Below are 17,657 nucleotides of genomic sequence, written 5' to 3'. Positions count from 1 at the left end.
AAGAAAAGTACACGGACAGCTGTACACTTTTAAAAGCTGGAGGGGTAAAAATAAAAGTAATTCCAATGTGTTTTAGACAAAAATATTTCAAAAGAAAGTGTTTATATTAGTAAATACTTAAAGAAAAAATGGAAAATAAATTCAAGTTCCTCTGGTTTTGTTTCTTTGTTTCATAATTAGTTTTTTTACAAAGAAAATCCAAAATATTGCTTGAACACGTGTTCTTTAGTTCATTAACAAAATGCTGTTTTACTCTTGGAGAAATAGACAAACACAAGATTTGTCAATTTATTTTCATCAACTTCTCCCTCCTGAAGTCTCCCAGCTAGGTACATGAAGAGATATTTCTATTCTGAATTTTTTGGTTACACAGTGGTTTTCTTACTTAACTGGTTAAATGTACACACATCAGAAATAAACTGAACAGTCAATGGATTTGTCCAGCAAAAGGGAAATAAAAATAATCTGTTTAGAATCAAAGATACTATATTGTCCACTAGAACCACCAACGTGATCAGCTGTTAACAGTTTTGTGTCACCTTTCCAAGGGTGGGCATAATGGTTTCTTCATCTCCTAACATGAATTGAGTCTCGCTGCTCAGATGGATGTGGTAGCCTAGAGTCGCATGTACATGGAGGCAAAACACATTGCGCCTGAAAAACGAGAGACAGTGACAAAATAAATTTTTAACATTAAAACAGGGACTTGCAGCTCACACTGTTTGCTAAACAGACTATAAAGACTTGTGCTATCATTTATTCAATAAAACAAAGAGCTCCTTCACCAATAGACCCCTTTCACAATCAGAGACTGTATATACTGCATTCAAATCACATTAAATAAAATTAAATTAAAAAAAAGTGTTTTTCATTGTTAGTCTGAGAAATGTTTTTCCTTTCTTTTTTCTTATTTTAATATGTTATTTACTATTCTATTTAGTATGTTTCTTGTTGAAACAATTTTGAGATTTTTCTTCAGTTTTTACAATATTTCAAACAAGTAACAAAATGAACAAAGTCAGTTTTATTATCCAGATTTTCCACATACCATGAGACAATATGCAATTTGGCATTTTATTTGGCAAAGTGACAAATGTATTTTTTTTTCTTTTCTCTTTTTCTCACATCATTTCTATTTTACCAAAAGGTGTGAAAATGTAAAATGTTCATTATCAAATATGGACTGGATTATTCAGCATTAAGTACAACCCAAAATCAATTTAGTATTGAGTTTACCATTGTTGTTTTACTTTCCTTACACCTTTCTACTTTATTTTTTTATTAAACATTTCTTTATACTCCAGAGAAAAGCATCTGAAAATCCGAGCATCTTTAAATACAATTTTTTTACTATTATCATATTTAACCAAAGATGGAAAATTACCAAAAGCTAATTTCATACTTTTCAACACCGAGTAGGAACCCTAGTATTTTAAAATGCTCCTGAGTATTTTAGACAGATTCACTGCACTCTTGCAAACGGTACTGCATGTTTCCATTTTTCTCTGTGGTAATCAGTGGGTCAACTGGTCAAGAGTTGCTCCAGTCAAAGAGTTTGACTACCAAATGCTCAGCTGAGTTCGCGGGGACTGAAGCATGGAAGCTTGAAGCTTTATACAATTCAGCCATCACAGCATTTAGTGAATGGGTGAGCAGTGAATCAGAACTTGGCTAGGGCTACAGAAACTGAAAAGAAGGAAACAAAACACAGTGGAAAAGGATAGAGTAGAACAAAGAGTTTAACACATAGATGAGCTAGGGCAGTAAATTTCGTAACAAAAAGCATAATAACAGTTCACAGGAGAGGAAGTATTATGGGGCATTGCCAATTGAGTGTTGTGCATGATTATGGCTCAGCAGTAATTGCACTGCTGCACACTTGCACCTGACCCCAGAAACTAGGCTTTCTCCTTCTGGGCCAAACTATTGCCATTAATAGAGACAAGGACAGATACTTTTTTGCTGCCTTTCAGGACAACTATAGTGGGAAAATATATGTGCTCATGTTATAAGAGCCACTTGTAGATTTTTCAATGGCTGTGAACACACACACACACAAAGGGAAATAATGAACTGCTTATTTACATCTGTAGGGAATTTAAAAAATTCATATAAAGTATGGATTTCTTATACTATTATTTCTTTTGTTTTGATGTACAATTGTATGTGGAATCTTTAAGCACTATCGTCCAATAAATGAAGTACTAACCGATGCCAATGAGAGTGCCTTTGCTTTTATGTTTATCAGTGCAATTTAAAATTATTTTGCAGGTTTAACAAACAAGTCCTACCCTGCTGCCAAGCTAAGAACAGCTGCTTTTGAGAAGGTGGTCTTGATAGTGAGAACTGGAAGCTGAGCCTGCAAGCTTGTCCAGGACTGGGGTTGAACAAGAAGCGCTGCACACCTGTGTATTCCGAATGACGTTTTCTCAACAGAACATGCTGAAATGGAAAGCAATTGGTTGTACAGTTTAACATAAATCTAAGTTACAAAATGTTAATGCAGGTAAACACAAACGTTATCATTTTTTAGCAACAACTTGATATACACACAACACGCAAGTAAGTGGATATTCTTACAGAAAGTGCACAGAAAATAATTATTTTCAGTGTGTGTTCATGTGCAGATAATCCCTCACTCTTTTCACTAGTGTCTCCCCAGTGAAGAAAGGCAGACAAACTGACGAGGATCTCGCAAGGTTCCAGGGAGTCGACAAAAAGATAGTAAGTTCCTCTTACTTCTGAACACTGTGCCAAGAAACACACACAAGACCGATGTATTCTTAAATAAAAACTGGAAGAGGACTGAAACAAAAACAAAGGAAAGCTTTATGGAGGAAAAACTAATGTTGAAGATAAACTCTTAGCAGGAGAAACTGAAGGTTAGAAGGTGAAATGCATATTAAATATTTTCTTAGTGTGGTTTTTCTAGTTTTGAATACTACAGTCAATTTTCTAATGATTATTTCACTGTTTAATGAAAACGAGCTGCCTTCCAGAAAATTCCTACATTTGTCTCGGGGATCAATGCATTTTTTGAGAAATGTGAAATGGGCCTTTGTCCAGTCTCATTCTTATTGTTGACTCATGACCAAGGATCTTAACAAAGGCATGTGAAGCCTGCAGAGCTAAATGTTGTTTTAGGTTCTTTCCTGATAGTTCTGGATGTGTTGTTGATGCATGGGAGTAATGGTCACTGCTGAGAAGGTTCACCACTGCTCTATGCTTTCAAAATGTATGGTCAGAAGTTATCAAAGTGGTTTTCTTGAGTCTCAATGCAATTGAGTTAGTTTCTTTTCTATTCTTGAATGTCTTAAAATTCGATAATACTTTATGTTATCAGACAGCTTCTATTTCAGTGACATTTTGATCCTACATGTCAGAAAAACTTGAGACAATGTGTGGCTACTACTACTTAATCCAGCTTCTAAAAACAAAAACCTTAGTCATAATTAAGTTAAAATGCATTAGGTGATTGGAAACTTTGGCATGTCATAAAAAGAAAGAAATAGACCAAACCTATAAAAGGAGAAAATCATTTTTCAAAATGTGTGTTTGCATATGTACCTCAGCACTTGCTACCTCCACAGATCTATTGATAGGATATTGACAAGACGTTCCAGAGCTGCTGATACTACCCATGTCTTTTGACAGGAGAGTGCTCTGATGATAAAGGAACAGTCAGGGAACGGTTATCACAATGATCAGTATTAAGATAATATCCAAAGCACAAAGCAATGAAATGTCAGGTAACAGCATGTTAAAAATGCAGATATTAGTCACTTATTCTGAAATGCTTTGTTTTTTTACCTTGAATTGTGATTTCTGGATATGATGAGAGTACATCTGGGGTTTGTGAAAGACCAACAATGACCTGAAGAAAAACAACAAAGAAAGATTTTTTTTTGTTTCACCCAACCATTACCTCATGCACTGTAATATTTCTTGCTTTTATTTGCATTTGTCTCACTGAAAACACTTTGCAAAGTCGTCCACGTCCACCCATGTGGTCAGTAGGGGTTTAACATTCTTGACTGTAGAATCTCTAAATGACAGTGGTTCTGGAAGGAAGTGGATTGAACTTAGGGCAATAATTCATCATGACTACAGGAATGTTTGTCATAGGATGTATTTGAAGCACACACACTAAATAATTATATAGTGAACAACATAATGACCTTTTTGAGATGATTAACAACTGAAATGAGTGGCGCTTTTCATGTCACAGTGATAGTTCTAGTCTTAAAATGCTGCAAGTAAATGTGTGTGAGTCATAGCAAGTTATCCTAGACTCAAATCATTACAGCAAGTTGAACTGGCCAAACTCCCACATAAAGGCACAGTGTAAGCACACATGCACGTCCATACTCCCACCCAAACTCCCACCATCTCTGTGCATCCTGGCCAAAGTCACAGACATATGCATGCATATAGGCTCCATCTCAAAAAAAGAAAACACATGCGCACATGCAAACGGTCTACCCCTGAGCTCTACTTGAAGCAAGATTCTGATCAGTAAGCTGAGCCTGCGAGGGCAAGCGTCTCTGCCGCTGAGCAATGGTGGTCTGCTAACTCAAACTGCAGGTGTTACTAAGCAACTAAAAAGGGGCAGAGAGGAGGCAGAGAATCGGTTTGATGTTACAAGCTGAAATTTCAATCCTGTCTTCTTCAAATGTTCACTTCGCCCACAGAGAGACAGAAAGATGGTTGCAAATATTTCCCATCTTACTAACTAGGCTGAACGCCACGGATGCTTTCAACTAGACCAAATATAGTAACATTTCATGAGGTATAATGAAAGACCCTGTGTAATTTGTCTTATAGTCAAATATTTGACTTCTTACAAGTCAGTTTTCCATACAGGTATTCTTTTAAGTAGTGAAAATATTGCGATGAAATAGCATTTACCAATGGCGATCTGATCAATGTCCTTTATCTTGTCCTCTGCTGTAACCTAGAGGGATAATAAGAGAGACAGAAAAAAAGGGAGAGAGGCATGAACTGTGGGATGCTGACAGAGTACCACTGCGAGAGATATGCTTCTACCCTCTAGTTATTCCACGCCAGCTGTGGTGTTGTGCCATTCTCACCCGACACAGAGACACAGTTTAATGTGACAGGGCCTGCTCCGCCCCAACTAAAATCACCACCAGGGAATACCAGCTCTAATTTACTTTGAATGCAAGTGACAGAGGAGGAGTTGTTGTGTTGTGTAGTTTGTTACTCTTTTTAGAGGTGATTCACACAGTGGCTCTGATTTCCCTGTAAGTGTGCCCAATTCTTTAACGTTATAGCACTAATGAGTCATAATTATATACTTGAAATGTTTTCTTAAGCTATTTTCCCTCTCGTTTCCCTTTCTTGTCCCCTCAGTCTGCCACTAAATACTCCTGGCTGCTTTTACTTGAAGTGTTTTACTATTAAGAAGGTAGTAAAAGGAAGTGAGGGAAATTAATGAAGTTAAGGATAAAAGGACTCAATCTGAATAAAGATTTAGTCAAATACATTCAGAACATCTAGATACAGTTTTTCCACACAGTACACTTTCACCTTGCAACCACAAACTACATGGTATTTTTGTTGGGATTTTAGGTGACAGACCTACACATGGTCTCTTTCTTTAAAGAAAGACTTCTAAAAGAGACTTTGCTTTTGCCATTTTCCCATAAAGACCAGACTTGTGGCGCACACAAGTAATAGTTGTCCTGTTGACAAAATCTCCTACCCAAGCTGTGTTTCTCTGCAAGTCCACCAGAGTTATCGTGAGCCTTTGCTGTCTTCTCTACTTAATGCTGTTTGCCAGAGAGAAGACCTGACTTGTGAATGCAACTGAATGTATTTTATTTCATTTAGGTTCTCTGAGCAAAGGGGGCCAAACACAAAAGCTGGAGTACTTCCATTTTCTTGTAAAAAATTCAAAACACAAGTATCATTTTTCTTCATATTTTCCTGTAACATTAAATAAAAAAAAAGGACTTTCAGGTTGTAAGTGATGAAGTGGAACACATTGGAGTATTTAGATTTCAATTTTACCAATTTATTCTTAATTTACAGTGCCGTAAAATGAGCTTTGCTGTGAGCTTAATTTAAGTAAATTTAAACAAAAAACAAGGTGATTGTTCCAGAAAAGTATGTCTTTGATATCAAAGCCAAGTACAAGATATGCCCATGTCTCACTGATCTAAACCTTCCTCCCTTCATTTCAAGTCTTTGTCGAAAAACATTCCCTTGAGGAACCAATCTGGTGAATGTCCAAGGGTTTACTGAGTGCTGAGCAAGAATGATCATGTTGTATTGTGTAGCTTCAAAGTATCCCCCGCCAAGACTCTCTGACTCAGAGAGAGACAGAGAGTGTGTCTGCTGCTGCTGCATGTGAGTCACCACTTATTCAAATAAGTACCCAGAGATTCAGACAGACGGAAAGAGGCACTGTGATCGGGAGGCACACTTGACCTCCTCTCTACCACTGTAAAAGAGCTCTGCTGCAACAGAAATGCCAATATGCAGATGTCTATGCCAATATGCAGATGTCTATGCCAATATGCAGATGTCTATTGCATAAACAATATGCAGTTTTATGAACTTGTTGGCAAAAGTTCATAAAACTTTAAGTCATGCTCCAAGTCATGCAATGTATTCTATATCCATCCATGAGACTACTCATCTCTGTGGTGAGATAGGATTTTAAGACTGGATGTTCTAAATATTGGCATCAGAGATTACAACAATAAAGCAAACTGTAAGTACGGATGACCATCCGACCATTTAATAAGTAAAAGCAGGGAGCTTGTATTATGAGCTAACAGTATAAACCTTACTCCAGGAGAGGGTACTAATGATGTCATGTGATAGCACCTCCCTTTTATCCTGGAGTCAGCAGTAGAGCTTAATTCTATTGGTCAAGGTTAATAAAAACAGTGGGAGGGGAAAATAGAGCAAGAAAACCTTCTTTGCTCGATTCACAGTCTCAGCATGTGATCCACCATGTGCTCGCCATGAAAAGTGTCACACACATGACACATGCAAACTGATCTGAGAAGTCTGCGCACACAAATCTAATTAGCATGCCAACACTGTCCTAACCTATCTGCCCTATAACTGCTCAGTTACACAAGAGGGCGATTAATATGAATGCTATTTTTTCCTGCGTATGCTGGGGGTGGAATATAATAATGAAGCCCCCGAGAGATGTAGACACTCATGGCTCACCATCTAATTGCAGTCCTTTTTACATCAGCATAGTACATGACACCTCCCTGTATGACACCTATACATTACCACACTGCAGAGTCTTTTCATGCTTTGCACCTATGGACTTATCATAAGTGCATAGGTGAACTTATGATAAGTGCACCTATACACTTATGATAAGTGCATAGGTGCCCCTTTTTATATCCTGTTCTATTACACAGTAGTTGCCTCTCTGTGCTCCTTGCCATCCTTGCTTCTGTCTTCGTCTCAAACAGAATCAAGGATATGTGTCCTGCATTGAATGCTAGCCTCTGGTATTTCCCTTTCTGAGCTGGTTCTTTCTTTAGTCCAAATGTGCCTCTGGTCAGTGGTGGTCTGACCAGGAGATAACAGAAGTGACTTTGAGAGTGGTGGATGGCAGCCGTGCTGTCACAAACACACAGGACTCTACTGATCAGCCTTCAGCTGCATGGATAATGACTCTAAAGAGGTGTGAGGGCACAAGAATGAAACAATGGAAGGTAGTCACAAAAAGGTACAAAATATCACTTCTTTTTTACAGGACTGAAATACAATTTCTTAAATATCCTAAAACTCTGTAGAAGCTATCAGTCCACTTCCCCTAAATGGTTAAGTTTTGCATGTTAAATCCATTTATTCTAAATTTATATATTAAAAGCAGACCTGTGGAGACACTTTGATTTCGCCAGTGAGGCTTGGCTCAACTCCTTCAGATTCACGTCTGTCTGCCTCCTCTGACTCAGTAATCGCAAGCATACTGGGTCTATGGGAACGCTTCCTTGGTGTGCTCATCTTGGTCTCTCTGCCACACGAAAACACATTGTCATTATAATAAATGGAACAAGTCATTTTACCCAGATAATAGTTATGAATGCCAAGAATACACTTTCTACCTTAAATTACTTAAATTACTGGATAATAAAAAATGCATAATTTTAATATTTTACAATTCTGAGCAAGTAATCTTGTAATGCCTTTTGCATCAAAGGACAGAGAGAAACATAAGTAGCATCATTTTGGGTTAGAACAACATATGGAGTCAGTTTTCTTGCTTTTTTACCTTAGCAATAAGAAAGCAAGAAAACTGACTCCATAATATTATAATAATATAATATTAGCACAATTTAAAAGCCAATATTAAAAGATAATAGCATCTTGCAAAAATAGAAAGAACAGTTCAACTTCATTTTATATTTTGATCATTTAAAAGAACATACGGTTCCGAGTTGTAGGCGTCACTGCTTATGTCACTGTGAAAAACAAAAGCCAATATTAAAAGACAACAGTATCTTGCAAAACCAAAACAGAAAGAACAATTCAACTCAGTTTCATTGTTTGGTCATTTAAAAGAACATACGGTTCTGGGACAATGCTTCCAGAGACTGTGGCACTGCGAAATACAAAAGTGCTGGTAACCTCAATGAATTTCTCATTTGATGGCTCAGGTTCCTCTGCAAATGGAGAAAAATAAAAACTCAAACATATCATGCCAACATTACTTGATCAGAGATCAGCAGGTGATACAAAGAGCTACTTAGTACCAGAAGTTATGTACCAGCACAGCTCATATTTTCAAGTTAGCATGTAATTCTGGTTGACCTTTTTTTAACAGGTAGAGTCCGGCAGGTCTGAGTGTGTTCAACACTCTGACAAAACAACTACCGGCTCTGACTCTCCTTAGGGATGTTTTATCTTCACTGGTATTTATTCTATACACCAACACAAACTGCATAAGTACTTTTCCAAATAGACAATTAAGTACATATACCCTTACAAAAAATCCCATGAAAATCACATGTGATTAAATGTGATTTCCATGGGATCACATGTGATCACATAATCCACCAAAAAAATCACGTTTTCACATGTGATCACATGTGGAAATGTGTGAATCACATGTGGAAATGTGTAATTCACATGTGAATCACATGTGATTTTACCACGAAACGTTCCAAAATCACATGTATTCATGTGCTTTCACATGTGATTCATATCATTCACATGTAAAATTTGTGTGAACCACATGTGAAAATCACATGTGATTTTCATGGGATTTTTTTGTAAGGGTACTGATGACACAACCCTGGTAAGCTTTTAAATAACAAGAGGACCAGTCCTAAACTTCTTCATTAACTAGTTCAAAATATCTAAACTAATTCTGAACACAACTAAAACAAAAGAATTGACCATAGACTTCAGGAAGCTTCAGTCATTATCTCCAACCTTCAGCAATGGAGAGCAGATTAAGACTGTTTCTTGCTACGTGAACCTGGGCGTGGTTCTGGACTGTAATTTAAAGTCGGACTCATGGAGTGTGTTTATCAGCAACAAAGCTCAATAGAGACTATAATTTTGAAAGACAGACTGACAGCATGGCAATGCTACAGAGGTTCAGAAGAAATCCTTAACAAGTCCACTGACCACAGCCACAAAGGGAACACTTTGCAGAACACAGTAAAAATATACATGGTAAATGTCATAAGGAAGGCAAACAACTTTATAGTAGACAATACACACCTTTTATGAACTTTATTTGAGGTGATTTCTTCAGGGCGAAGGTACTGCATTCTTCTATTCTCAAGAAACAGGATAATAATTTCTTTCATGCCACTTTTCCAATCATGGACAAAATATACATGGACAGAGTTATGAGGAAGGCAAACAAGGTTATAGCAGACAATACATACCCCTTAAGATCTTCATATGAGATGATTCCCTCAGGGATAAGGAATTGTTTTCCTCTATGCTCAAGAAACAGGACAAAATTTTTCTTTCATACCACAAAAAATTAAATCATTAAACAGTAAAAAAGGTACCATACATTACTGAGGCATTCAAATCCCTTTGGTATTAATGTCATGGTATAATGTGTGTATATGTGTCTTTTCATGTAAATTCTTGCTGACAATGCTGCAAATCAATCAATCAATCAATCAATTAATCAAACAATCAATCAATCAAATCTATCCAGCTAGCCAACACACTGTGGAATTGCCTGCACATTGTTTGTTTGATATACTCCTATGCATTCTCTTCCAATTTTCCTTTCACCATGCTTTTATTTCAAAACATAATTCAATGTCTCCTTTTCTCTTTTTCTTACTTTGAGGCTCAGATGTGACTACTATCTTCTTGCGCAGACGGATGAGTTTCCATCGGGACACCATCTTAGCTTTGGGAGGAGGTATCAGCGAACATGATCGGGTTCTGGTCAACAGGACAACATGGCTGTGCAGCATCGACAAACCATAAAACCGTAAACGCTCTGAGGAAGTTGCCTGTATGACCACAAATGTCAGATGCACAGAAATGAAAACATCTTCAGCGAAAGTTATAAATACTTGTTTAAAACAGTAAAGTTAAAAGTATTTGCCCCTTATAGATTACTGCTTATTTTTGTTTTTGCCACACAGATCATTAAATAAATGTCAATCTCGGATAAATATAATTTCAGAAAACAAAATCCAGTATTCAAATAATCATTTTGTTAACTATACAAACACATTTAGCCCTATGTGAAACGGTGTCTGCCCAATTAAACCTAATAAATGGCTGTAACAGCATTGAAACCTGAAGTAGGCAGCAAGAGCAGAACTTCTTCCTACCCCATTTTGAGCATGATATGTTAACTGAAACAAAAAATCTGTATTTTCTCTTCTTTCTTATGCACTTCTTGTTACTGTGCACTATTTTATTTTTATATTTGTATCATGTTCGAATAAATTTCATTTCATTTCAACACTAGAAACATAAATACCGTTTGAACAAGCCCAATAGAATATTGTAGAGAAGGGTAGAAGCTGGCACATACTGCAACTTTTAGAGGACCTGAAAAATACAAATAAAAATTATTTAAAGTTCTGTAAGCAACACAAAAGTGAAATGAAATTGAGGTGTGCATTTTCAACTTGCCCTCTTTACAATTTTATCACTAATAACATACAGTGAAGAGGTTCGTTAGACAACATTAGAGGGCGCGAAACATTCACTGTTTTCACCAAGGAACACAGTAGACTTCTCAAGGAGCAACCTGTGGAGTCGTTTTAACCAGCGCCACAAAATAAAATATCCAAAGCTTGAGAGATTTAATGTCCACAAATAGAAAGAGTGTGTTGCAATAGCAGACCATCCCAGAAATAGCCATTATCTAATCCGACAAGCTGGGTAAAGAGAGGATTCATTAGAGAAGCAGGAGTTGAAATTGGCTAAAGGCCAAATCTCAGGTAAATGTATGTAGTAGCAGGTATTGGGTAACTTTGATCAACCTACAAAAAGGGTGAGTTTGTGGTATAAACTGAAAAAATGTATTACATTTTTGCAAAAACACTTTGAACACGTGGTCCTAGGAATCCTCGCCTGGGGTCTTTATGCATGGAGTATGCATGTTTTTCATGTGTCTGCATGGGTTCTATCCAAGTAGTTTGACTTCCTCCCAAACCTCCAAAACATGGCTGTTAGGTTAATTGGTCTCTCTAAATTGTCCAGGAGTGAGTATGCACATGCATGGTTGTTTGTCCTAAGTTGTTCTGTGATGGACAAACATACATAGGGTGTACGAGGCCTCTCGGCCAATGACTACTGGACATAGGCAGTACCATAGCACCCACGGGCCTGCAAAGATAATGATTGTACGGCTGGATGGATGAACAGGAAAAACTATTTGGGAAAAACTAAGATGGAACGTGGAGAAAAAAAACATACACATTTAATAGGGCCCCAAAGAACTTAATTTTATATTTTTTTGTAACCAATACAAATACTATAAAGACATAAGTTTGAAACTAATAGTTGCTTGTGAAATTTTTAATGGCTAGTAAAATGTTTCTTCTGTCAGTCATTGTTGCTGGTGAAAGAAATGTATTCCCATCAGTGTGAAGAGGTAGATAAGTGGCCAATGGTAGAGCTGTAGGAGCAGCATAAATACACCACTCTGGCAGATTCTGCTAACATGATAGCTGTTATTTATGCACTCCCCAAGCCTGGCCTCTAGGGAAGAGTGACAAGAAGACATTCGTCGCTTAAAGAAATCCATCAGAAGCACTGCTTGAAATGTACCACAAGCCATGTATCTGACAAAGAAAATATATGTAAGGAGGTCAAATTTTAGGTGTCAATAGCTTTACTTTGCTAAGGCTATTTACATTTAAGAGGGCTTGGTAAAGGAAGATGTAGGAGTCTATTGTAAAAACAAAAAAGAACCAGTAGGTAAAAAAGAGAACGGTTTAAAATATTTGGTAGCTGAAAATGACTTGGTCTCATACAACCAACAAAAAAAACCTTCTGTGTTTTCATCCAAATTTTTAACATAGTGTTAATGCTATTTTACGATCTGCTACAAGAATTTAACAGTTCCACTTTATCATAAAATGGTCTTTTTAAATTATCTTCAGATAAAATTTCTCTCTGGGAGTATTTTTGTCCTACCTGGATCAGCAAAGTTATTAGAGGCAGAGGGTCTCCTGGATCTGTCTACATAGATGCAGAAGATAATACCAAGAAATGAGACATAAATTAACATACATACTGGATATGGCCAGATGTTAGATGATTGGTTGACTAATTTAATACCAGATGCAATTTAGAAATATGATGTAGGCATTAATCTGTTCATAAATGTGTATTTCGGTGAAAATGAACGTGTGTCTAATTATGCAACAATCTGGACCTGTGCTTCTTTCTGTCTCCTGGACCAGACTCCTATTGTCCTGAGGAAGATAATCATTCCCTCCAACTTGATCGTCACTGTCAGACGTCGAAGTTCCGAAACCCGTTTCATCGTGTGTAAATTTAGGAATGGTGTCTAGAAGGAATTCCCATATTTTTCCTGAGTGCTTTGGCCTAAGAGGGTGTAAAGGAGAACAGAATTAGTTTAAGACAATATGACTCATTGTAAAAAAAAAAAAAAGAAGAAGAAGAAGAGGCATTAATAGTGAAATTGCAAATGTTTTATGTGGTTTTTATGTGAAATGTATTTAGTGTTTTTGGGTGCGACATCCTGACCTGCAGAGAACTGTTTAAAACAAACATCCAGCAGATCGGTAACAATCTTACACTATAGGAGTGATTACTGGCAACCAGCCAGTGAGGGAGTGGATAAAGGTGAAATCACCCATCTCGCCACCAACCCTGAAAACTGGACTGAGAAAAAAAAACAAAAAAAACATCAAAACTGATTAAAAATATGCTAACTGTAGTATATAAAATGCTTAATTATGTTGTAAAACACAGTAACTTACATTGTGCAGGCTATTTTAATTAGAGCTTTAGCCAACAGCATTGGCCAAATCTCTGACTGACAAGTAGAGGCAGGGAGAAGCAAATTATTCTCCTCATCAAATGGCATGTTATCATCCACGATCATCTTTCTCCAGGAACCCTGAGGGTAAAGAGGGACGATAGAAGAAACCGAATGAGCTGCATGTCTTTCAGATAGAGTGGAAGAAATATGCTATATTTGTCACCCAGTTTTTTATGTAAACATTAAGACTAATATATAAGTCTTACATTCGTGAATTTCTGATTTTCAGTGTTTTGTCATTGTAAAAACCCAAAAGTAATAAAACTGTAATTATTTGATTTTACCATAAACCTTGTAAATACTATGCTGAGCATTTATAAAAACTAAACTGGCACTTAAAAATAATGTTAGGTAATTAGTTAACATTAAAAAATTTATAACACAGTTCTTTGTTTGAATAATGGCATGTAGTAACACTGTAGGAGACTGGATGTTGTTTCACATATATTGTATAAAACACAGTGCCAGCAATGAGGGAATTGAGTAGGTAATATGAGTAACTCTAGTAATAATGACAAGTTACATTTATTGCATGCTAACGTCAGGATTCATGCTTTTCTCCATTCTACCTTCTAGCAATTACTGCCATTAGATTTAGAGTAATAGCTTGTTACACAATAAGTCTGTCTGTTACCTATAAAGAAAATATGCAGTCAGGTGATGTGTCTGATTGCTCACAACCAAATCTTTTACTTATCAGAATTGTGTGAACAAGCACTGCAAACCTCTATAGAATAGAGGCAGGGAAGGGTGGAACACTTAGTTTCTCACTAGCTCATTTTATCTCCAGGAATATATTTTCCCCACAGAGGAGGCTCTTAATGTGGTCATGGGATGAGGTGAAGGATAGTGCAAGATAGTGGGTATAGGGAGAGACTTTAAAAACACAAGATAATCGTGTGCAAGACAAACTGAGGACAAAAATGTAAATAAGTTATTTGCACATTGCAGAAACCTGAACAAAAAAAGAAGCTAAGCAGTCAGAGCAAAAATGCGAAAAGGAAACAGGAAAAGAGGGTAGTGGGGGCTGGGTGCCTAATAACATCTCAGCAACCATCTGTTGGGATGCTATGGTTGGCATGGAAAGTGATGGCTACAACTGTGTTATGCTTGTTTGTCAAAGCAAGAATCACCAATATAATAAAAAAAAATTCCCAGTTGACCCAAACTGAAGTGGAGAAAAGAACTGAAAAAACAAAAATCAATTTAGAGGTTAGTAAGATGCACACAAACTCACAAAGTGGAGTTTTAAGAGAAAGATTTTTAATTCTGAGCCGCTTTACAGAAAAAAATATATATATATTATAAAACTTGTGTACAAAATAATATAACTGCAACCAAAGTGTAACTATCACACTTGAGTCTTGAGAAACCTCGGACTCGTGTTAAGCCTTATCTATTTAAATTTATCCATTTTGGAACGGCAGTGAGACCGATTGATTTTAGTCCAGAGAATAAGATTCTCATATCCCTCCCTCCCTCTATTTCAGTTCATTCACATTTTCATTGACTAAATCTGACATAATCTCCTGTATAAAGAAATAAAACACTGTGCCTTCAGACATGCATGATTAGAAAACTACTGTGACTTCAGGAATGTCTTTATGAATGCATGTTTTTCTGATAGGCTTACCATCCAGTAAAGTCTGATCACATATTTCCCATAGCTGTTATAAAGTGGCACATGACCTTTCACCACGTCACACATTGAGTAGATGTGCTCCCAGGGTTTCCAGCTGTCGTGTTGGAAGGTAAACTCTGTGTAAAGCATCCAAACAATATGGATCTCACTGATGATCCACCTCATTAGCTTAACAGAAGGTAGGACAGAAACAGCAAAGAAGACAGGCAAAAATTACTGTCAGTATAAGTGTTACATGGTCAATGCAGAAGCAATATTTACACATACACTGTTAGACTTTTTATTGTAATTTTACAGTACCTTACTGGCAACACTGTTGCCAGTAAGTTACTGTAATTACCATTCTACAGTACCTTACTGGCAACAGTGTTGCCAGTAAGGTACTGTAGTTGCCATTCTACAGTAACTTACTGGCAACAGTGTTGCCAGTAAGTTACTGTAATTGCCATTTTACAGTAACTTACTGGCAACAGTGTTGCCAGTAAGTTACTGTAATTACCATTCTACGGTACCTTTACTGTCATGATATTTCACAGTTAATTTTTACTGTGAGTGTGCTTTGCAGTTATAACTGCTTTACTGTAAATGTAGTTTATAGCATAAAACTGTAAATGTATTTTATAGTAAAGCTGGTCTACTGTAAACTTGTTTCACAACATAATGTCAGTTTTACTGTAAATTAAAGTTTACATTTTTTAATACAAGAATATTTTACCATAAACCGAAAAATTTCATAAAAGAAATTTTAGTCCAAGTACTGTGAATAAAAACAGGTATTTATTTTCAGCAGATTTGTTGAAATAAAATCCATTTATATATTCACAATGTCATAAAGAACAATGTCACAATACAATATAATGTGCTATAAAACAACAAAACCATAGAACACACTACAGGTCATGTCAATATTTTTTATGGCACATGTATGTATCAGCATGAACGTGTGCATCAAGTACCAGCCATAAACTATTAAAAGACTGACTTTAAAAAAATATATAGAATATACTTAACTTCATTTGAATATGAACTGTATTTCACTCAATATGGACACTTGAATGCATCTGGATCCAATAACAGTAACAATCTTTGCATAAACTTTTCTATTTGTTGCACACTGTACAACAAAAGAACAACTAAAAAAATTGGGCACTACAAATTTTATGTACCACATCAGGTATGCACCAACATGAACACGTATATCATTCAAATGGTGAACAGTCAAAAACCAGCAGAGGCTGCATTGTCAGAAAGCAGTTCACAGTAGCTTAAATGTGCACTGTTACACAATACATCACAATAACAGTGCAAGTGTGATAATGTACTGTATGGTAGACATTCATATCAATAAATATTGTTATATCAGATGCATTTCCTACATCAGAAGAACTTTTATTCCATTAAAACAAAATCAGTGAGATCCATCTTGTGGAAGCTGAACTGTAAAGAATAAGACAGACGATGTGGGAGGTCATGAGATGGTCAGGAAGTTATCTACATTTTCAAATCAACAGGAAGGCTGACAAATTAAGCTGAAGTGACAATGTCCAAATGCATAAAACCATTGGTATAAAGCAGCATTAAGGTGATAATTTCTTTAAAAAAAATCAATTACACTGAAGTGATAATAGAAGCTGCATAAAGAATGAGCAGGACTGGCTTCACTTCAGGTTTTTGGATTGTTTATGGCAAAAGCAGTCAGTCAGTCTTCACTAATTCAAACGATTGCGTACTGTATTGAGACCTGCAAATGTCCCCAAGGAGACGATGAAGTACAACATGTCATAACAATCTTTTTAGTCATTTTGTTGGTGGACAATAAAGACAATAAAATAATAAACATTTGGTAAAATGCTTACCTAGTTGGAAGTCCTCCATTCAAATTCAGCGAGTCGTTTGAGGAAGGTGTTGATCCGGGAGTTGACACTGACTACTTTCCTCTTGACAAGACTTCCCATCTTGCAGCTTGTACTGACTTTGGCTGTGCATTTGGTACCAACATCTGGATTGATCCTCACAAAGAATCTTTTAACAGAAATAAAATATATTAATTGTATTTTTTTAAATGAAGACATACAATACAGCAATCAGCTATGGTTCTTCATCATCAGTCAAACTGTCATTAAATTTAATTCATAAATGGCTTGGTGTAGAGTACTTACTGTTGTATCATCTCCAGCGTGGTGGATGCTGACTCCTGATACTCCAGATTGAAGTCATAATATGACCCAAAAAGACAGCAAGGACGCTGGCAAAGTCATGTAGTTGCTCAGGCTCGAAAAATACCTTCTCCTCCATACTGACCATCCACCGGGTTGCAGACATCAAGCTATTTCCTAAAATAGACAAACCCTTGTCAGGCTAATGCTAGTGAGTAAAAGTACAGACTACCATAACTATTACATACATTGCTACAAAAAATTATAGTGATAGAAAATATTCCTCTTACCAAGCATGATTACCCTTGGTGTTGTAGGTAAGGTCATTTCCATCTCAACAGACATCTTG

General features: G+C 36.5%; 1 protein-coding gene across 5 annotated transcripts in view; it reads right to left on the bottom strand.

Annotated features, from left to right (window-relative positions):
• adgb (androglobin) overlaps positions 1-17,657 on the bottom strand; it is a 41,647-nt gene that overhangs the window by 18,403 nt on the left and 5,587 nt on the right. For 4 of the 5 annotated variants that reach the window (XM_044107200.1, XM_044107203.1, XM_044107201.1 and 1 more), the window contains exons 5-23: positions 15,144-15,320; positions 13,449-13,588; positions 13,264-13,350; positions 12,878-13,050; positions 12,637-12,681; positions 10,970-11,040; positions 10,316-10,490; positions 9,900-9,953; positions 9,730-9,783; positions 8,570-8,663; positions 8,430-8,462; positions 7,876-8,014; positions 4,909-4,954; positions 3,971-4,061; positions 3,811-3,874; positions 3,568-3,663; positions 2,640-2,748; positions 2,292-2,442; positions 540-654 (exon numbers count right to left, since the gene is read on the bottom strand). In XM_044107200.1, coding sequence (XP_043963135.1) covers positions 540-654; positions 2,292-2,442; positions 2,640-2,748; positions 3,568-3,663; positions 3,811-3,874; positions 3,971-4,061; positions 4,909-4,954; positions 7,876-8,014; positions 8,430-8,462; positions 8,570-8,663; positions 9,730-9,783; positions 9,900-9,953; positions 10,316-10,490; positions 10,970-11,040; positions 12,637-12,681; positions 12,878-13,050; positions 13,264-13,350; positions 13,449-13,588; positions 15,144-15,320 — 1,914 coding nt within the window. The remainder of the gene's footprint in view (positions 1-539; positions 655-2,291; positions 2,443-2,639; positions 2,749-3,567; positions 3,664-3,810; positions 3,875-3,970; positions 4,062-4,908; positions 4,955-7,875; positions 8,015-8,429; positions 8,463-8,569; positions 8,664-9,729; positions 9,784-9,899; positions 9,954-10,315; positions 10,491-10,969; positions 11,041-12,636; positions 12,682-12,877; positions 13,051-13,263; positions 13,351-13,448; positions 13,589-15,143; positions 15,321-17,657) is intronic. The other variant, XM_044107202.1, reaches the window with a different exon arrangement.

The sequence above is a fragment of the Gambusia affinis genome, linkage group LG22 (genome assembly GCF_019740435.1).
Source record: "Gambusia affinis linkage group LG22, SWU_Gaff_1.0, whole genome shotgun sequence".
Taxonomy (NCBI): Eukaryota; Metazoa; Chordata; class Actinopteri; order Cyprinodontiformes; family Poeciliidae; genus Gambusia; species Gambusia affinis.
This window is presented reverse-complemented; position numbering and strand designations above follow the sequence as displayed.